We start from the raw sequence: 22,380 nt of genomic DNA, 5'->3' as shown, positions 1-22,380 counted from the left end.
AAATTGTGGCCGAGAATTCTAGAACCAGGGGACATAAATTCAAGAGAAGTGGCAGAAGGTGTAGAGGGGACATGAGGAAGAACTTCTTACGCAGAGGGTAGTGGGAGAGTGGATTTCGCTGCCCTAGTTGGTGGTGGAGGCAGAGACGCTAAACTCTTTTAAACAGTACCTGGATCTGCGCCTTAAGTGATGCAAGACACAGGGCTATGGACCGGGTGTTGGAAGATGGGATTAGAAAGGGCACCTGGGTGTCCTTGGGCTGGCATGGACAACATGGGCTGAATGGCCTTCCTCTGTGCTGTAACTTCTCTCTGATTCCGTATCCTTTGATTTGCCTAATGTCCAAAATCTATCACTGTGCATGTGGACTCTAATCAGTGACTGAGCAACCACAACTGCGAGGGTTCGAGAATTCCAAAGAAGACTCTGAAAACAGAGAAAAGTGATGTTGATAGGCGGAGGGTGAGGGAGTGAATTCCAGACTTTAAGGCCTTTGCAGTTGAAGGCAGGGCTGCCAATGGTGCAGTAAATAAAATTGAGAATATGGAAGAGTTGGGAATTAGAGATTGGTCCGTCATTAATTATTGAGTTGAAGTCTGAATGTAATATAACGTTGTCCATTGGTCTAGCTTGCTGCGGTGTGGAGACCAAGAGAAAGGGAAAACATACAAATCTTAAAAAGCAAGTCTTACTTCTGGCAAAATAAAACCCCATTGTATTAATTCCTTTGAACTATAAGTTCCAAGTTGGTAATCCCCAGCTGGTTAGATCTTAAGAATTGGCATGAATAGTGATGATGCCCTACACAATGCCAGAGCTGGAAATCAAAAAGAAAAAATAAAAGCAAAGAAGCAAATACTGGAAATGTGAAACATAAACCCCCCATGAAATGCTGCAAGTACACAGCACTTCGGGCTCTCTGTAGAGAAAGGCAGATTAACATTATGGGCGCGATTCTACGGCCATGCTGCACCTGAAGAGCAACTCGCTGGGGCGCAATGTGGCCAATAGAAGCCGGGAGATCCCGCTCCCAGAATCCACCCAGCTCACAACGCTGTGCGCGATCTAACACGATCTCACAAGACGTTGCGATGTAAATTCCGTCCTTTCTAGCAAATCTGCATATTAGAGTGAGACAGCTAGTCTCATTTTAATGTGCAGCTCCCTGAGGTACCCGATGCGTTGGGATCTTTCTCCCTCACCCCGGAGACCTCGGGTGAGCGGCGTTCAGTCTCTTGTCTCCACAAAAGGGGACCAGACGGACCGGCACCCATGGGAGTCTCCCAGGGAATCGAAGGTCCCCAGGTGCATGTCCTTTGGGCAGGGTGGTACTCTGGCACTGCCAAGGGGCCAAGCTGGCATTTTCTGCATGGTGGCGATCCAGCCAGGGATGCCCTGCATGAGTGTTATGGGGAGGGGGTCTCTCCCATAATGCGGTGGGGCTTGGGAAGGTTCAGGAGTTGCTTTGGAGGCTCCAGAGATCATGGCCATTCTCTCGCTACACCGAGGAGTTCCGGCGAGCAGAGCTCCTTGATGTACAGAATGGGGCTATGTGCGAGCTCGGCCACGCATTCCCTGTTGAGGTCAGTTATCTAACCAGGGGGCCATTTTGTAGCGTTGTGTTTCTCGGCGCTGAAATGGGACTTTGTTCCCATTCAATTAAACCCCGCCCTGCAGCAGTAGAAATCACAGGGGAGATTTTAGCACAGCATAGTAATGAAGAACATACAGGAGCAGGTGGAGTACCAATCTGACGCACTGCCCAGAGAGGGCAAGTTTAACCCAAGCCACCGGTTAGGAAGCTGGTGCGATTGGATGCAACGTTAACTTTCCAACACACCTGTTTCACTCTCCGTTGAAGTCAATGAGTAATCTTGTGCGAGTGTAAAATCAGTGTCCACCTTGGGTCGGCACCCAACGAACTAATTTAAAATTGTCCCCTTTGTCTAATCTCAAGCTGCTGACAAGTAATCACCGAGTGATAGGTTTGCTTATTCTTTCTAAAGAGCAGGAGTGGGTCACTTCCAGCAGGTACTCTTATTATGTAGCAACTGCAGCTCGTGCAATGGAATCAAAAAGGGTATTCTAACTGAAAAAAAATGTAAACAATGCACTTTAAAAGTTTCAATGCTTTATAGAAATGTGATTTGATTCAATTTGACGCTATTTTATAATCCACAGAGTATTATTTCCACTCCGACCACACGAAGGTGAAACATTTTGCACACTTAGGTGTGGGTTAGGTGGATTGGCCATGTTAAATTGCCCGTAGTGTAAGGTTAATGGTTACGGGTTACGTGGGTTTAAGTGGGGTGATCATTGTTCGGCACAACATCGAGGGCCGAAGGGCCTGTTCTGTGCTGTACTGTTCTATCTATCTATCTACTTCCGCATTCAACAATGAAGTGTCCCTCTCACAGTCTGGCGAATGAAGTTCTTACGTGAATTCTCAGTTCCTTACCTTCTGAGGACTGCAATTTCATTTTCAATGCTGTTTTCCTTGCCTTTTAACGCCTTCTTTGGGATGCATTTAATTGCAAACATCTTCCCGGTGTTTTTTTCTTTCGCCATGACGACTTCAGAAAAGGCGCCACTGAAAAAAAAAAGGCAAAGAGAGAGGGGGCATTAGACCCAGTGAGATCAGAAACAAGAAGACAGTAACATTGCTGCAAGAAGGCAGCAACGACTTTGCTGGAGATACCAGAGGAATTCTTCGCAAATGCGTCTGCAATATCGCTACCCCTGGGGAATTCCTATCTCCGGTGCCTGATGCTGGTGGAAGAATTCTTGAAATTGTTTGCTTGATGGTACAGCTGTTACAATCCCAGTTGGGCAGAAAGATCGCAGAATGGAACCCTGGCCCAGAAACCCATAGCTTTTACTTTTTTTTAATAAAACGTGGAGGAACAGAGGTACAGGACTGCTAATTAGTTTTAATAACATGGATAAAACATTTATTAAACTCGAAAAAATTGAATTCTGATACAATACTCCATTACGAAAGGGAAAATGCTGGAAAATCTCAGCAAGTCTGGCAGCATCTGTAGGGAGAGAAAAGAGCTAACGTTTTGAGTCCGATGACTCTTTGTTTAAGCTCCTTTACTTATGTCAAAGCTCCAATACTCCTTTACTTGCCCCCCCCCCCCCCCAACCCAGTTTAACAATTACAGAAAGGTTTTAGGATTATCCTGGATTACAAAGTACATCTTAATCTAAAATGGTCTCAAATTAGCACAAAGTCCCTTTTAAGCACACAAGATGACTGCGGTCAAATGCAAGCACAACGCTCTGAACCAAAGATAGGGCAGCACAGTAGCATAGTGATTAGCACAGCTGCTTCACAGCTCCAGGGTCCCAGGTTCGATTCCTGGCTTGGGTCACTGTCGTGTGGAGTCTGCATGTTCTCCCCGTGCGTGCGTGGGTTTTCTCCGGGTGCTCTGGTTTCTTCCCACAGTCCAAAATGGCGCAGGTTTGGTGGATTGGCCATGCTAAATTGCCCTTAGTGTTCAAAAAGGTTAATTGGGGTTACTGGGTTAAGGGGATGGGGTGGAGGACGTGTGTGCTTGAGTGAGCTGCTCTTTCCAAGGGCCGGTGCAGACTCAATGGGCCGAATGGCCTCCTTCTGCACTGTGAATTCTATGATTCTATGATAGCGTCTGTCGATTTGGCCTAGACTCCCCCCGGATGATGGTCGCATGAGAGTTTCCAAACTCCACTCCTGAAAACCCATTTTAAAATCTTCTATCAGAATAATGTTTTCCCTTAGCAGTTTGCATTCTGAAATCCAGACCAGGTTTTCCAAATGACACTTTTAAACAAAGCTTCTGCTCCACTTTTAACAACGAATCTAGTCCAGGATCTTAGACCAACCCCCTTATGATGTCTTTGTCTTGACTCTTGTGCAAACTGTTCACAATTTTGCTTTAACTCTTGATTCCCAAACGACATTAAAATGGAATCCAACATTTGTTTTACCTTTGAAGGCTGCTGTGCCATTTTAAATCTGGTTACTGCAATTGCCTCTTTAACTTAAAGCATGTTGTTTACTCTGCTTTTAATTCTTTTGAACCATACCTTGGTCTCTGTTCACTTAACTCCATACTTCTTGGGCACTTCTCTTCATTTATCTAGTTTCCTTAGCTAACTAGACTTTAGGTTTCCAGCATTTGTTTTCGTAACCATTACTCAATAGTATGGTTTTTCTTCTAGCAAGGCTGAGGAAGTTGTTCCAGATTTAGCCTTATGAAACAACTGTTTCAAGCAGAGCTGTGAGAGATGCCTTCTCTCTCACTACCTATCTCAAAAGCTTCTCTACCTTACAAGGCCCCAGTTGCTAAATAACCATTGCTGGTTTATTTATGTATTAGGGAGGTTATTAGGTCCTCCCTAAGCACAATAGAAACACAGTTGGAACGTAACAAACCCCCACATACACAAAAACCTTTGTCCAGCATGAATCTAACTTTGGTTTTACCGTTCCAGGCAGAGGAGTATTATATTATACACACTTAAAACTGTACCTTATTTCTAATGTTTACCAATACAAATATATATCCCATAAAACTAACTTTGTTTTTGAGACAAGAACTAGGCTATCGCTAAAAATAGTGACATGTTTCTGAAGCTTTTCATTTTGCACTCATCAGGGCAAACACAAGAATACCAAATTTCAAACAATCACAGCAATTTATACCGCAGGAAAAAAGGGTGTTGACTCGCCGATCAATCAGCACCCTTTTCTCCTGTAGTATAACTTGTGATCCTTTGAAATTTGGCATTCTTGGATTCGTCCCGGTGAGTGTAAGTTGATAATACTTCGACAACATGACTGTCTTATCAGCAACAGTTCTGGAAATATATTTCACTCAGATAAACGCGTCTTCACGAAATGAAAAGCTTGCATTTATCCAGTGTCTTCCATAATTACAGAACACCCCAAAGTTCTTTACAGCCAATTAAGTGATTTTGAACTGTAGTCATTGTTGGTGATATAGGAAACGGATAAATGTTTGCCTCAGGACACCGGGCAGAACTCTGCCACTCCACTGTTCTACAAAACAGTGCCGTGGGATTTGTTGCATCCACTCAGGAGGAAAGCCAGGGTCCTTGGTTTATCTTTAATCTGAATGACGACACGTCCAACAGTGCTGCACTCCCCCAGCACTGCGCCCGAGTATCAGCCGAGATTTTTTGCACTCATTTGTGAACCCACAACCTCTCTCCTGAGAGGTTAGAGTTCTAGCAGCTGAGCCTTAAGACTTGAATACAAGCCAGCACTAGACAACAGACACTCTTGCAACAATGTTTGTATCAGTGGTAACTGTTCAGAGGTTGATGTATTCGCATCACTTGTGGAAATTGGCTATTTTCCTAGCCTAAGAACTAAAGGGTGTTAGCCATGTCTTAAAGAGCGGCAAATGTCCAATGCTCGTCATTTTGAACGTAACGGTTAGCTTTTTAAAAGAAAGGCTCCTTTGCCTGAGTTTTCCTTGAACAACTGTTCAACTGGCATCAGTGTTTGGTGCAAATAATTTCACTGGAAATGGTCAGCAGAGTAAATCATTCGGACCTGCTCGCAATGCTGGCGTCACACAGCAACTTGTGGAAATTATCCTCCCAGGTCAGTTTGGAGACGAGGGGTTCGTCAGGAAACATTTGTTTTCTCACATTCGTTCCCAGACGATGGGTGTTGCTGGCCAGTATTTATTGCCCACCCCTCCATTTTCCTTTAACTGAACGGCTGGGGCATTTCAAAGGGCAGTCAAAAGTCAACCGCGCTGTGGGTCTGGAGTCACGTGTAGGCCGCACCCAGTAAGGTCAGCAGATCTCCCTCCCTAAAGGATAGCAGTGGACCCAAATGGATTTATGACAATTCAGCAGTTTTGTGATCGTCCTTACTGATACCAGCTTTCTGATCCCGGATTTACGCATTAACCAAATTTAAATCCCTCAACTGCCAGGGTGGGAACCGAACTCCCACCTCTTGGTTGATAACCCATTGACAGAACCACCATATTACCATCCGCGTGGCACAGTTATACACCGAGTGCTCACTCAAAATGCCCAGGGAGGTATGATGGATAAGGAGAGGTTCTCATGAAAAAGGGAAAAACGATGAACAACAGAGAGGCCTTGTGCTGTATCCACTGTTTCCCAGCCAACTAATCAATACATAATATATTGGCAGAACTCTGGGAACAAGCATGTTGTCTGCATCACAGCACAAACAGAGAGAAAAACACAAAGGCAATTCTATATTTTTTTTAAATGGTTTGACAACAATCAACAGTGCCTGTAGTCAGAAGGTGGATAAAGCATCACACCAGTATTACAAAAAATTACAACATTAAGCTGTGCCCCGATACAGCAACACTCTCCAATACTCTCAATAAATCACACCATTTCTATCCCCATTCAGTCAACCTGCCAGCCCCATTCACAGCTGGAACCTGTTGATAAGATTGTCCTTTTCAGGCTTCCTCATGCTCTAATAAACTCAGCCCTCGTGTTAAACTTTTCATAATTGTTTACACCGACCACATAATACAACACTCTGAAGGATGCTGTGTTTACCTCCAACTTATCTTCTTCCTGTTATGTGATCGGAAGCAGAGAGCCCAGTCCTACATACGAAAGACTCAGCAGCACACTATCAATGTATCAAGTGAACAAACACCGAACATGGGGTAATTAATTCTGCCACTAATTTGTGTTTTTTTGTAATGTGCCTCATATTGGTATCTCATCGGGGTGCCTTGAGGGAATAAAGCAATAGTGTCCATGCGATTACGGGGGCAATTCCAGAGTCCAGAGCAATAGCCACCAGTGTTGGAGTGATTAAAATTAGGAATGCTCCAGAAACAGAATAAGAGAAGCACAGGTATCTCAGAGAGCTGTGAGGCTGGAGGACCTTTCAGGGATAAGGAGGGTCGAGGCCATGAAACGATTTGAAAACACTCTTCGACAATTTTAAAATCTAGGTGTTTGTCTAATTGGGAAGCAACGTCGGTCAGTGAGCACGGGGTGATCATCGAACAGGGCTAGGTACAAGCAAGGTCACCGGCACCATAGCTTCGGAGCAACTCTGGTTTACAGAGAGTAGATTGGCGGAGATTAACCAGGCGAGGTGGAGTTGTCGTGTCTAGACGTAACAAAGACACAATTACACTGACCCAGATTTTGCAGCTAGCGACAAATGATTGGCTCCACCTATTCATTCCATTCACACTTTTCAGAGCTATTGCACTGAAACTTGCAGTAATTAGAACCCCAAAAACAGTGCAGCCCCTGAAGAGATCTGGGACCTGTCTGAACAAGGCAAGCAACTGCGCATCTCCTGATACAATCAGATTGAAGAAATGCAACTGAGCAGCGCAGAGTCTAAACCAGCAAGTCTCAGTTCACCATTTAGCACTGGTGTCCACAAACCGGAACGGAGTGGAGCGGCACCTGGGAGGGAGGGTCCCCCAGGCCATCAGAGGCGTTCGGGTAGTTAGTATCTGGACAGGGTGTCACCCTGGCACTGCTGATGCCATCCGGACACCGTGGCACTGCCAGATTGGCACACAGGCAATGCCACCCCAGGGTGCCAGGCTGACAGTGCCAAGGTGACATTTTGCCCGCGCCGGGGATTGGGTCTAGCGCCCTGCCCTTATCAGGTGGGATGCGGGGGGGGGGGGGGGGGGGGGGGGGGGGACCCTCCAACAAATGAGTTTGGGTGTTTGGGGTGTCTGGGGATCCGGTCGAGGGGGGTCAAGCGATCAGGACACCATCCAATCTCGTCCTGCACTGATGAGAGGAGGTCCTCAGAACAGGATCTGAGTGTGGCCTCAGCGATACATTCCTCACTGAGGCCCAAAAACAAAACAAAGTGCCTTTAGAAAGCGGGATGGTTCCTGGCACTATAAATGCCGGGCATGACCCCTCTAATCCCACCCAGAACAGACTGGGTTTTCTTCTGAGCCAACAACACCCCCCCCCCACCAGCCCAAAACAGATGAACTGCTGGCTTAACGCATCACCGAGATTTGGGCACAATGCAACTGTAATATTCTCCGATCTAACAATAGTAAGAACAATTTGAGAATGTGTGATACTGTGAGCTGTCCTCTCAGAGACGTGCCAGAGGACAGAATGAGCTGTGTCAAGGTGCGATGGTTAGAGTCTCTCTTGTTGGAGATAGTCATTGCCTGGCACTTGTGTATCGTGAATGTTATTTGCCACTTCTCAGGCCAAACCTGAAAGTTGTCTAGGTCTTGCTGCATTTGGACATGGACTCATTCCTGTCTAAATGGATTGCAAAGCCACCCCTCCCTCTTGCTCTTGAGTAAACATGGGGCTGGATTTTCATGATCCCCAAACAGGACCAAAATATATATGGGAAAAATGGGGCCAGGTCCCTGTTCCTTTTGCCTTTTCTATTGAATTATTATTTAGCCAAAAAGTCACCTTCTACTGTATAACTGTATAATTATGCATGTTTTAGTGTGTGTGTGTGTGTGTGTGTGTGTGAGTGTATGAGAGTGTGTCTGTCTGTCTGCGTGTGTGTCTGTCTGTGTGTATTGCAAAGGTTGGGACATGGGTTCACCTTTTTAAATATCTTTAAGTCTTTACTGGATGAATTTTTCGCTCAATAAAATGAACACCTTTGCACTTTAAGTTCAGGAAAGTTTACCAGACTGGTTTCTTTGCAATCAGCATACAAATGGTTAAGCATAGATATAGACTTAATATCTTCATTCTTATAAATTCTATAAAACCCTGTTACCATCAATGGAGGTGGTGGAAATAAAGGGCAGTGTCCCCAGCATGAGTCCTCACCAGCAGTAAGTCTGTTTAAATGCACAACCCGCTGCTTAAAACCCTGAGATCCATTGACAGGAAACGGTTATCATGGCCAGTTTGACCGCCTGTCTCATGGCTTCCTGAGTTGCTGAATGGAGAAATGAGGTTGATGCGTTGTGTTCCATGGTCTGGACCTCATGGCCACAATTGGACATTGAGGTGTCCCTCATCTGCCACCCATGGAACCACCGGTCCCGCTGTGTGTGCTAATTCATCAAGAACTTGTCAATGTCATCGCGAAAGGTGACCGAGCATCCGAAAGTGATCAGCTGGTCTGGAGAGCGTGAAAACAGCAAATGGCAGTCAGGGTGATGTGCACCTCTGCTCAGTACAGTCGGATACACTGACCCTGATGCAGCCAAAGCGTTGAGGAAAATCACTACATCCATGGTATCATTTTATATACACTTCTAAAATAATTTTACTGGAGGCGCTGGGTTCCATAAAGGCAGCTTGGTGCCTGGCTGTGCAACAATGTGCTCACAGCATGTGGTGTATTTTTCTGCCAATGTTCGTCGTGTTGCACAGAGAGGATCATGCTGAGCACAGGCAGCTTCACAGTAAAAAGGTTATGGAGACTGTGGAAAATGTTTGGGACACATTTTCATCTCATTAATTCTATCGTTCATGTAGAGCGCAAATAATTTTGTTAAAATTAGAATAGGATTGAGGGAAAGCTCATGCTCCAAATTTATTTGTCTTTATTAATCCAGTCCCAGCCAGCGCATGTTGGCCGCTTCTGCTCATTGTCGTTCCTTGGACCAACATCACTAAAATAAGTTAACTGGTCATTTTAGAACATGGGACCAGCAAGAGGCCCATCAGCCTGTTCCTCTACATTCAGAGACGACAGCTATTCTGTGGTCTAACTTCATTTATCCAAGTTTTCACCTTCACACCTTTCATAGATTTTGTTAACCAATCTCAGATTTAAAATTACCAATTGATCTCGCATCAGTTGCCACTTGGTACCATAGATAATAAAAGAATTTCATAACCACAAGAGGTTCTAAAGTGTTACAGTCAATGGAATAATTTTGTAACCCTGCAGCTGATGTGTGCACAGCAAGCTCCCACAGACAGAACGTGATAATGACCAGATGATCTGTTTCGGTGACATTGATTGAGGAATAAATATTGGCCAGGACACACGGCCTTCTCTAAAATAACACAGTGGAGTCTTTGACATTCTTCTGAAACAGAGCCAGAGTTTAATATCGCATCTCAAAGACAGCACTGGAGACAGTGCAGCACTCCATCAATACTAACCCTCCAACAGTGCAGCACTCCATCAGTACTGACCCTCTGACAGTGCGGCACTCCCTCAGTACTGACCCTCTGACAGTGCAGCACTCCCTCAGTACTGACCCTCTGACAGTGCAGCACTCCCTCAGCACTGACCCTCTGACAGTGCAGCTCTCCCTCAGTACTGACCCTCTGACAGTGCGGCACTCCCTCAGTACTGACCCTCTGACAGTGCAGCACTCCCTCAGTACTGACCCTCTGACAGTGCAGCACTCCCTCAGGACTGACCCTCTGACAGTGCGGCACTCCCACAGTACTGACCCTCTCACATTGCAGCAATCCCTCAGTACTGACCCACTGACAGTGCGGCACCCCCTCAGTACTGACCCTCTCACAGTGCAGCAATCCCTCAGTACTGACCCTCTGACAGTGCGGCACTCCCTCAGTACTGGCCCTCTGACAGTGCAGCACTCCCTCAGTACTGACCCTCTGACAGTGCAGCACTCCCTCAGTACTGACCCTCTGACAGTGCGGCACTCCCTCAGTACTGACCCTCTCACAGTGCAGCAATCCCTCAGTACTGCCCCTCTGACAGTGCGGCACTCCCTCAGTACTGACCCTCTGACAGTGCGGCACTCCCTCAGTACTGACCCTCTGACAGTGCGGTGCTCCCTCAATACTGACCCTCTGACAGTGCGGCGGTCCCTCAGTACTGACCCTCTGACAGTGCAGCACTCCCTCAGTACTGACCCGCTGACAGTGCGGCACTCCCTCAGTACTGACCCTCTGACAGTGCAGCACTCCCTCAGTACTGACCCTCTGACAGTGCGGCGGTCCCTCAGTACTGACCCTCTGACAGTGCGGCACTCCCTCAGTACTGACCCTCTGACAGTGCAGCACTCCCTCAGTACTGACCCTCTGACAGTGCGGCACTCCCTCAGTACTGACCCTCTGACAGTGCGGCACTCCCTCAGTACTGACCCGCTGACAGTGCGGCACTCCCTCAGTACTGACCCTCTGACAGTGCAGCACTCCCTCAGTACTGACCCTCTGACAGTGCAGCACTCCCTCAGTACTGACCCTCTGACAGTGCGGCACTCCCTCAGTACTGACCCTCTGACAGTGCAGCACTCCCTCAGTACTGACCCTCTGACAGTGCGGCACTCCCTCAGTACTGACCCTCTGACAGTGCGGTGCTCCCTCAATACTGACCCTCTGACAGTGCGGCGGTCCCTCAGTACTGACCCTCTGACAGTGCGGCGGTCCCTCAGTACTGACCCTCTGACAGTGCGGCACTCCCTCAGTACTGACCCTCTGACAGTGCAGCACTCCCTCAGTACTAACCCCCTGACAGTGCGGCACTCCCTCAGTACTGACCCTCTGACAGTGCGGCATTCCTTCAGTACTGACCCTCTGACAGTGCGGTGCTCCCTCAATACTGACCCTCTGACAGTGCGGCACTCCCTCAGTACTGACCCTCCGCCAGTGCAGCACTCCCTCAGGAGGTGGATTGGTCAGAAAATGGACCGCTGCCGACCTTATTATTGCTGAGCTTTTTCCCATTACATTCCTGAACTGTATAACTAATATTTGTAATGCATGAGGGAATGTTTGAAATATGCTTGTGTTTCTAGGTGGAGCTCTGCAGTTAACATTGTCCTGGGCTTGTAAATCTGACAGGAGAAATCAGCCCAGTTGTATTTTTTTATTCACAAAGCTGATTTTGTTTTTGTTTAACTGGGGGTTGCAATTTGCTCATTACATGTCGAGCTCATTTCTTCGTCATTCAAAGTTCATTCACATCGTATCTTATTGCAACGTGTAATTAAATTATAATCCTTAATGGGACAAAATCACGCTGCACGATAGGAGTGCAACATATGATTTTACGCATTTCTCCCAACTTCCTTTGTCTGCTATTCAAACAGAGCCACAAACCTGCTTAGCATAAAATGACGGTCTCCCCTGCAAAGGCGTTAAGCATTTGCTATTTTCCCTTCCTCCTTGAATTCGCTAATTCTTGACACGCATGCTCTTCGTCACCCGATTACTGCATCTTAATTGACCTCACCCTCTGCCTTGCTCTTTTCAACATTCAAGCTTCTGCCCAACTTCAAACTTTCATCTTTATCCAAAACGTGCCTGTTACAAATTTTGTGTCAGAGGTTTATAAACTCTCAGACAGCGCCTCAATTCTAAAATTCTCATCCGTTTTTCCAAATTCCTTAATGCCTCTTCCCCCCCTCATCTGTGTAACCTCCTCCACCCCTACAACCGTCGGAGGTACCTGCATTCTTCTCAATCTGCCCCCTGGATCATTCCTAACTAATCGCCCCACCATAAGCGGTTGTGTCTCCACTTCCCTAGGTCCGAAGCTCTGGAATTTCCTCCTTAAACCTCTCCAACTCCCCACTTCGACGTTAAGACGCCCCTTCAAACCTATTGACTTGGTCATGCTGCTCCAATGTCGTGCTTTGCGGTTAAAAACAGTCAATGCTGAAAAATCTCAGCAGGCCTGGTAGCATCTGTGGTGAGAGAAACGGAGTCAACGGGAGCAATCCACCCAAAATGGGAACAGAGTCCCGTCATGCGCGGTCAGCCAAGTGTTTCCCGCCACTCGAATCGCCGAGAAACACCGCGTTATCGAACGGCCATTCGGGTAGATGTGGGCCATCAGTGGGGATCGCGCAGCCAGAGTCATACTCAGGTACGTTCTCTGCTCTGAGCAGCTTCACCCGCCAGAACTCCACCCCCCGACATGACCCCCGAACCCCACCAATACCCCAACTCACTAATAAAGAGGTCTTCAGATGCCCCCCCCCCCCCCCCCCCCCCCCAACCATCACCTGCATCTGATCAGCAGTGCAGAAAGAATACCAGCCTAGCACTCCAGCAGTGCTCCTGCCAGCTGGTCATGCCACCTGGGCACCTTGACAGTGCCAGACTAATCCCCAACCCCAAGGTCCCCAGCTGGCAATGCCAAGGTGCCAGGCTGGCCCCAGCAGCGCAAGGGGGCCACCGTGCCCAGAGGGCAAGCAGCAGGGGGCCACTGAACCCCTGGGAGACCCCCCATGAGTGCCATTCCATCTCGATCCCCTTTGTGGCGACGAGCACTGAACGGCGCTCACCTGAAGTGTCCAAAGCGAAGAGATTAAATCCCACGCCTTGGGTAGATCATGGGAAAGCATGTTACTCTAATAATATATAATATATATTAGCAGATTTGCTAAAGAGTGATCCTGCCCACAATGGGCAGGATTCACATTGCGACGTCTCGCGAGATCACGTTAGATCCCACTAGGCGGGGTGAGCTGGGTAGAACCCGCAAGAGAGATCACCTGACATCTCAGTCGTGTGCACCCCAAGCCATACTACCTTTCGGGTGTAACTCGGGCGGCAGATCCCACCCAATGTTTCAAGCCCGTATGACCAAGAGTCAGTTTTTTGTGAATTAAGACAGGGGCAGCAGAGTTTTAGATGATATGAAGTTTAGAGAGGGTTAACAAGGTTTTGAGGAATGTTATGAGAGGTTGTACAGGTCAGAGCGACATGGGGGGGACCGTGAGATGCAGGAATTTCAAGATGAGTACCCGAGGCTAGGGGAGGGGGACAGGGCTACGTTAGAAGGAGCGATAGTGAAGCAGGAGATAAAGGAAGCGATTGGGAGGATGCAGTCGGGGAAGGTGACAGGGCCGGATGGGTTTCCGGTGGAATATTATTAAAAAATTCAAGGATAAGCTGGCACCCCTGATGGTAGGGATGTTTGAAGAGGCAATAGGGAAGGGAGTGCTGCCGCAAACCTTGGGGCAGGCATCGATTTCCCTGTTGCTAAAAAAAGACAAGGATCCGACGGAGTGTGGGTCGTATAGGCCCATATCACTTCTGAATGTGGACGCAAAAGTATTGGCGAAGGTACTGGCGGGTAGGCTGGAGGAGTGCCTCCCGAAGGTGAAAGGTGAGGATCAGACGGAGTTTGTGAGAGGGAAGCAGCTCTTTTCAAACGTTAGAAGGGTATTGTACGTCGTTATGGCACCGGCAGAGGGGAAGGAAACAGAGATGGTTGTGGCATTGGACGCTGAGAAGGCGTTTGACTGGGTAGAGTGCGGGTACTTGATGGCAGTTCTGGAGCGGTTTGGGATTGGACCAAGATTTGTGAACTGGGTAAAGCTACTACATAAGGAGCCGAGGGCGAGTGTCCGCACAAATAACATCAGCTCGAGATACTTTTCTCTCCAACATGGGACTAGACAGGGATGTCCTATGTTCCCCCTGCTGTTTGCACTCGCGATTGAGCCGGTGGTCATTGCATTAAGAAGTTCGGGAGCATGAAAAGGAATAGTGCGGGGGGGGGGGGGGGGGAATAGAGCATAGGGTGTCATATGTCGATGACTTGCTGTTATACGTGTCGGAATCGAGTGTGTCAATAGGGGGAATATTGGAGCTGCTTTGAATGTTTGGGTCTTTCTCGGGGTACAAACTAAATCTAGACAAGAGTGAGTATTTTGTGGTGTCTCAGCTGGGGGTGGTGGTGGGGGAGCTGCCATTCCGCAGGGCAGGGACTCACTTTAGGTACCTGGGGGTGCAGGTTGCCTGGGAGTGGAGGGGGGGGGGGGGGGGGGGGCTCCTCAGGTACAACATTTCCAGTTTGGTGGGGAGAGTGAAAGGTGATCTGGCAAGGTGGGATGATCTCCCTCTGTCACTGGCGGACCGCGTTGCCGCGATTTCTGTTTATTTTTCAATGCCTGCTGATTTTCCTGCCAAAGGCTTTTTTCCGAGAGATTGAAGGAAGGATTACTTCGTTCATATGGGGAGGGAAGGTGGCCAGAGTTAGAAAGGTGCTGCTACAGAGGGGAAGGCAGGCAGGGGGTTTGGGTCTTCCGAACTTGATGTATTACTACTGGGCGGCGAATGTGGAGACGGTGCGGAGCTGGGTCAGAGGGGTTAATTCCCAGTGGGTCAGAATGGAGGAGAGTTTATGCAGGGGGTCGGGATTGAAAGCACTAGCAACAGCGCCGCTCCCGATAGCCCCGGGGCAATACTCAGGGAGTCCGGTAATAATAGCTTCATTGAAAATTTGGAGGCAGTTTTGCTAACACTTCGGGTTGGGGGCAGGGTCAAGGGAAATGCCGATTCGGGGGAACCACAGATTTGAGCCAGGGAGGTGGGATGGAAATTTTCGGAAATGGGAGGAGAAGGGGATTAAGACCCTAAAAGATTTGTTTCTTCGGGGTCAGTTTTCAGGACTGAAGGAGCTGGAAGCGAAGTATGGCCTGGAGCAGGGAGAAATGTTCAGATACATGCAGGTTTGAGATTTTGCCAGAAAGGAGATACAGAGTTTCCCGGAGGAACCGGCCTCCACATTGCTGGAGGAGGTGCTGACGACAGGGGGACTGCAGGGGGAGATGCAGTTTACGGAGCTATTTTGGAAGAGGATAAGGCACCACTGGAAGGGATTAAAGTAAAGTGGGAGGAAGAGTTGGGAGAGGATATAGAGGAGGGGGTCTGGTGTGAGGTGCTCCGGAGAGTGAATGCCTCCACCTCGTGCACGAGGTTGGGGCTGATACAGCTGTCGGTGGGACAGAGCAGACCTCACGAGGGTAAGGATGAGTCGATTCTTTGAAGGAGTAGAAGATGTGTGTGAACGTTGCGGGGGGGGCGGGGAGGGGGGGGGGGGGGGGGCTAATCACATTCATATGTTTTGGTCCTGTCTAAAGCTAGAAGATTACGGGAAGGAGGTTTTTAGGGTAATTTCTAAAGTGCTGCACGTGAAACTGGACCCGGGCCCCCGGGAGGCCATATTCAGGGTGTCGGACCAGCCAGGGTTAGAAACGGGTGCGGAGGCAGATGTTGGAGCCTTCGCCTCGTTGATCGCCCGAAGGCGGATCCTGCTGGGATGGAGAGCAGCCTCTCCACCCTGTGCCCTAGCGTGGCGGGGGGACCTGTTGGAATTCCTGACTCTTGAGAAGGTTAAGTTTGAACTGAGGGGAAGGATGGAGGGGTTCTACAATTCATGGGCATTATTCATTATGCACTTTCAAGAACTGGATAACATCGAACATTAGTAGGGGCGTGTGGGTGGGAGGGTTGGGGGGAGGGGGGCAGTGTGTGTTAATGGCGACTATGGGTGATCCCTAATTCCTTTTTGTCATTTGTTTGTGTGAACATGCGGGCTAATGATTGAGGTTTGGTGGGAGGATGGGATCGTTGTTATTGATATGGCGATTGACATATGTGTTACTGATTATTGTCTATTGTTGGTGGGTGTAAATTTGGGAGAAAATGTGAAAAAGGAGGAGTATAAAAATTTTTTTTTATTAAAAGTAAGAATGGAAGCAGGTAAGAGCAGGTCTTACCCAACAGGAGGTTGGTGTGGTCAACCTTGTCACAGGCTGTAGACAGGTCGAAATGGGTGAGGGGGGAATAAAGACACATGGGATTTTGATAGGAACTGTTTCTGGGACAGGTGCATGAACCTAATTTGAGGGATTCAAACATGGGTTTGTGGGAAAGTTGGGCACAGGTTTTGGAAGCAGAGCCATTTTCAAAGGCTTTGGAGAAGGGGGATCAGACCTGTTTGATTGTGTTAAAGGTGCTATGGAAATGCAGATTGATGTTGATGGTGTTGAACAGCATTAGGTCCACCCCTGTAAGTGGATGTTGTGTCTGCTACAATCTATAATTACTATGTTAAAGGTGCTCAATAAATGCAGGTTGATGGTGTGGAGCATCATTAAGTCCAGCCCTGTACATGCATGTTCTGTCAGCTACAGTCTATAATGCCAAATATTAAGTTACACGTACGTGTGACACAGGAGCTGGAACAATAAGATTCCTCACTGCACGCACTGGATGCTCTGATCCTACACGAGGCTTGGTACAACAATCCTGGATGCCACAGATAATAATTCTGCTGATACTGAATAGTAACAATGAAGTCACCCCGTATCTCAGCTGTGTGTTTCACGGAGTGAGCTACTCAGCTCTATATAAAAACTAGCTCGTCCTTCTTGGTGTGGCTTCCATGGCAACGGCATGGTCTTAAACAACTAGCTAGCCCAGCTGCTGTGTTCTATCAACGAAGCCAATCCAACGTTGTCACTGATTTTCATCTCAGACTCGTAATCCCCATTACCCAAGCCTGATATCCTATCACGTGGTAAGAAAACAGCATTGAATGCTGCAGAAGACCATTGCATATCCCAGCTACTAGACTTAATTGACATTATAAAGTGGCACGTGGGTTGTTGGGAGTTAAATCTTGAAAGCTGAAAATACCAATGTAGCAATGGGCGGCACGGTAGCACAGTGGTCAGCACTGTTGCTTCACAGAGCCAGGGACCCGGGTTCGATTCCTGGCTTGAGTCACTGTCTCCCCGTAACTGCGTGGGTTTTCTCCGGGTGCTCCGGTTTCCTCCCACAAGTCCTGAAAGACGTGCTGTTAGGTGCATTGGACAGTCTGAATTCTCCCTCTGTGTACCTGAACAGGCGCCTGAATGTGGCGACTAGGGGTTTTTCACAGCAATTTCATTGCAGTGTTAATGTAAGCCTACTTGTGACACTAATAAAGATTATTATTATAATGAAATCAGCCGCAGAATTTTCTTCTTGCAAACCGTCAAAACAAATCTCAAAATTTAACAGCGTCCTTTCCGACCTATCATGTAATTCGGAACAATAATTAAATGGTTGTCTGTTTCCAACTGAATATAGATTAGAAATACGTGTTGAGGTGTTGCTGCAATCCACAACTGTGCAATGGAAAATGTGAATTTCAACCTGTCGACTCCAAGTCCAGCGACTTGTCTTTCCGTGTATAAATCTCTTGAGAATCTGCTCACCTCCCTCTCATTCACATCTCAGTTTCTCTTTTGTAAGTTGTTTTATTTTGTGATGCCTCTTGTCCGGCCAATCACAAGGCCCCACAGAGCGACACCCACCAATGCTGCCTTGCAGCTTCTCAGAAGATACGCTGGAGAGTGGGCCTTGTTTAAATGGGATGGACACAGTTCTCTGCAGCCAAGAGCCTAAGTCCGGAGGACCGTGTTGTCTGCCCGCTATCAGTGTTCAGGGCATCTGCTCAGAGCTGGGGAGGAACTCGCAGCGGGAAGGGGAGGAGCCATGTTGTCATGGTCCACATGGGCGCCAACAGCATGAGAGGACCAGTAAAGAGGTTCTGCTCAGGGAGTATGAGCAGCTAGCGGCTAAATGAAAAGGCAGAAGCACAAAGGTTCTTTTGAATCTTAGGATGAATAGCTGAGCCAGGAGGAGTTGGTGTAGTGTAAAGAGGATTGGAGAGTTAAATGCATGGCTCAAAGATTGGCGTGGGAGAATTGCGCTTGGATTCACGGGACCCCGGCACCAATACTAGGGAAAGTGGGAGGTGTACCATTGAGATGGTCTTAAAGAAACTGAGGCAATGACAAGGTTATGAGAATAGAATTGGCTAAGGTGAACTAAGAAAATAGGTTTACAGGTAGGTCGGAAGAGAAGCAATGGCAAGCATTTCAGCAGATTTTCAATCACGACACTAAGGCAAAGGTACTGGGAAAACTATTTGAATTAAAAGCTGACAGGTACCCTTTAATTCAAACCTGTTAGAATTTTATAAGTTTCTGCGAGATCCCTTCTTATTCTTCTAAACGCCAATAATCCTAACTGACTTAGTCTCTCCTCATATGACAGTCTCGCCATCCCAGGAATCAGCCTGGTAAACCTTCTCTGCACTCCCTCCATGGCAAGAACATCCTTCCTCAGATACGGACACCAAAACTGCTCACAATACTCCAGGTATGGCCTCACCAAACGTCCTATACAATTGCAACAAAATATCCTTATACCTATGCTCAAATCCTCTCGCTATGAAGGCCAACATGCCATTTGCCTTCTTTACTGCCCGCTGTACCTGCACACTTACATTCAGCGACTGATGCACAAGGACACCAAGGTCTCGCTGAGTATCCGCCTCTTTCAATTTACGCCATTCAAATAATAATCGGCCTTCCTATTTTTGCATCCAAAGTGGATAACCTCCCATTTATCCACATTATGAAATGAAATGAAAATCGCTTATTGTCACGAGTAGGCTTCAATGAAGTTACTGTGAAAAGCCCCTAGTCGCCACATTCCGGCGCCTGTCCGGGAAGGCTGTTACGGGAATCGAACCGTGCTGCTGGCCTGCTTGGTCTGCTTTCAAAGCCAGCGATTTAGCCCTGTGCTAAACAGCCCTACGGCATCTTCCATGCACATGCCCACTCACTCAGCCTGTCCAAATCCCGCTGGTAACTGTAACTTAGTGGAGTCCCACAGGGATCAGTGCTGGGGCCTCAACTATTTACAATCTATATTAATGACTTGGATGAAGGGACCAAATGTGTGGTGGCTAAATTTACTGATAGCACGAAGACAGATAAGAAAGTAAGTTGTCAGAAAGACATAAAGAGTGCACAAAGGGGTTAAGATAGGTTAAGCAAGTGGACAAAGGTTTGGCAGATGGAGTATAATGTGGGAAAATGTGAACTTGCCCATTTGGCAGGACGAATAGAAAAACGATGTGTCATTTGAATGGAGAGAGACCACAGAACACTACGGTGCAGAGGGATCTGGGTGTCCATGAATACATGAATCACAAAAAATTAGTATGCAGGTGCAGCAAGTGATTAGAAAGGCCAATGGAACACTGGTCCTTATTGCAAGAGCAATAGGGCACCACGGTAGCATGGTGGTTAGCATCAGTGCTTCACAGCTCCAGGGTCCCAGGTTCGATTCCCGGCTGGGTCACTGTCTGTGCGGAGTCTGCACGTCCTCCCCGTGTGTGCGTGGGTTTCCTCCGGGTGCTCCGGTTTCCTCCCACAGTCCAAAGATGTGCGGGTTAGGTGGATTGGCCATGCTAAATTGCCCTTAGTGTCCTAAAAAAAAATAATGTTAATGGGGGTTGTTGGGTTACTGGTATAGGGTGGATACGTGGGGTTGAGTAGGGTGATCATTGCTCGGCACAACATTGAGGGCCGAAGGGCCTGTTCTGTGCTGTACTGTTCTAATTCTAAAAAATTCTAAATGTAGGGAAATGTTTCTGCAGCTGCGTATCGGGCCTTAGGCCACATCTGGCGAACTGTGTCTAGTTTCGGTCTCCTTATTTGAGAAAGGATATAATTGTATTAGAAGCAGTTCAGAGACGCTTCATTGGACTAATTCCTGGAATAAAGGGGTTACCTTATGAGGAAAAGATAAAACTTTGAGCCTATACCCATTAGAATTGAGAAGAATGAGAGATGATCTTGTGAAACATACAAGATCCTGATGGCACGTGACAGGGTGGGCGAAGAGAGGGTGTTTCCTCTTTTGGAAAATCTAGAATTAGGGGACACAGTTTAAAAATTAGGGGTCCATCATTTACGACCAAGATGTGAATTTTCTTCTCTGAATAGTCTGTTGAATTCTCTACCCCAGAGAGCATTATAGGCTGGGGAAATGAATATATTTAAGGCAGGGTTAGACAGACTTTTGTTGGACAAGGGTTAGTGGGTCAGCAGCAATTAGATCAGACATGACCATATCTATTACTGAAGCAGGATTGAGAAGCCTACTCCTGCTTCTAATTCTTGTATTCTTGTTGTCTGCCCTCCCCGTGCTGTGTGCAAGATTGTATTGGGATACGGTAAATATTAAGTGAGGCATTAGCTCATTGAAAATGACAAATGCTATGATCCCAGCTGATAATACTGGACAAGTCAGAAAACTGGCTTTTTTTTAAGGAACAGTGGAGGCCAATTACTGTACACATTCACAAGAGTCTGCCTGTCTACTTTTAACACAAGAACATTTATTGAACAAAATAAATTAACTATATTACACTAGATATAAAGGTTGGAAAGATTTCAATACAAGCCCCAGAAAATTATTCACATTCATATTATTCCTTTTATCCTAGTATACCCTCACAGACATAAAACCCCAGTGAAGATTTACCACTAGCTCAACACCAAGGCTTAGGCTGGCTCAGTTTCAAACATTTTTGTCCAACGGCCTTCTGAGCATTGATTAGATGCTTTTCCTTAAGCTAGTGTCCTGCCCCGAGACACACTCTGAACTCACGATTTACATCAACTTCAGAGCAAACTGATGGGCTCCCTAAACTCAGTTCCCCAGCAGACTCCCAGAATTTTGTACTGGAGGGTTTAGACCTCACTCTCTGGTGTACTCACTGACTGAACTGCCCTTCTGTCTTTCCCTGGGTCTCTGTGTCCCTTGATCCCCGTCGCTAGACAACAGCGCTGTTCTTTGTAGGTTACGCCTTTGTTGAAATTCATTAAACTACGAACCTTTCTGTACCCATCTCCTCACTTCAAGGGTTGTAAAACCACATTAAAAATGCAGATATATGAACAGGGGCCGGGATTCTCCCCTACCCGGCGGGGCGGGGGGTCCCGGCGTGATGGAGTGGCGTGAATCGCTCCGGTGTCGGGTCGCCCCAAAGGTGCAGAGGACTCCGCACCTTTAGGGGCCAAGCCCTAACAGAGAGGGGCTAGGCCCACGCCGGAGTGGTTGGCGCTCTGCGCTCTGCGCTCTGCCGGCTGGCGTGGAAGGCCTTTGGCACCATGCCAGCCAGGGCCAAAGGAACTTCGCCGGTCGGCGGAAGTCCGCGCATGCGCCGGAGCATCAGCGGCTGCTGACGTCATCCCCACGCATGCGCAGGGGAGGGGGTCACTTCCGCCTCCGCCATGGTGAAGACTATGGCGCAGGCGGAAGGAAAAGAGTGCCCCCCACAGCACAAGCCCGCCCGCCGATTGGTGGGCCCTGATTGTGGGCCAGGCCACCGTGGGGGCACCCCCGGGGCCAGATCACACCCCCCCCCAGGACCCTGGAGCCCGTCCGCGCCACCTGCTCCTGCCGGTAAGGTAGGTGGTTTGATCCATGCCGGCGGGAGAAGCATGACAGCGGCGGGACTTCGGCCCATCACGGGCCGGAGAATCGCCGGGGGGGGGGCACGCCGACCGGCGCGGAGCGATTCCCGCCCCCGTCAAATCTCGGGTGCCGGAGAATTCGGGACACGGCGGGGGCGGGATTGACGCCGGCCCCGGGCGATTCTCCGACCCGGCGGGGGGGGGGAGTCGGAGAATCCCGCCCAGGGTCTCCAGACTTCCTGGCACCCAGCTCACAAAAAACATTGAATGAAACTAGAGCCATTTCTCATCTTTCCTTACACATGGATACAAATATAAATTAAACTTAAAGTTATACATTGTTCCTAGCGCAACCAAAAATATTGTTACGAGTCCTGAGAACATTCACCAA

General features: G+C 48.0%; 1 protein-coding gene across 1 annotated transcript in view; it reads right to left on the bottom strand.

The window, feature by feature from the left end:
• camk1da (calcium/calmodulin-dependent protein kinase 1Da) overlaps positions 1–22,380 on the bottom strand; it is a 432,129-nt gene that overhangs the window by 278,964 nt on the left and 130,785 nt on the right. Inside the window, exon 2 of the mRNA XM_038811923.1 lies at positions 2,462–2,593. Coding sequence (XP_038667851.1) covers positions 2,462–2,593 — 132 coding nt within the window. The remainder of the gene's footprint in view (positions 1–2,461; positions 2,594–22,380) is intronic.

Source organism: Scyliorhinus canicula, chromosome 11, assembly GCF_902713615.1.
Source record: "Scyliorhinus canicula chromosome 11, sScyCan1.1, whole genome shotgun sequence".
In the NCBI taxonomy this organism is placed as follows: domain Eukaryota; kingdom Metazoa; phylum Chordata; class Chondrichthyes; order Carcharhiniformes; family Scyliorhinidae; genus Scyliorhinus; species Scyliorhinus canicula.
The sequence above is the reverse complement of the archived record's forward strand: the minus strand, read 5'-3'. Positions and strand labels throughout refer to the sequence as shown.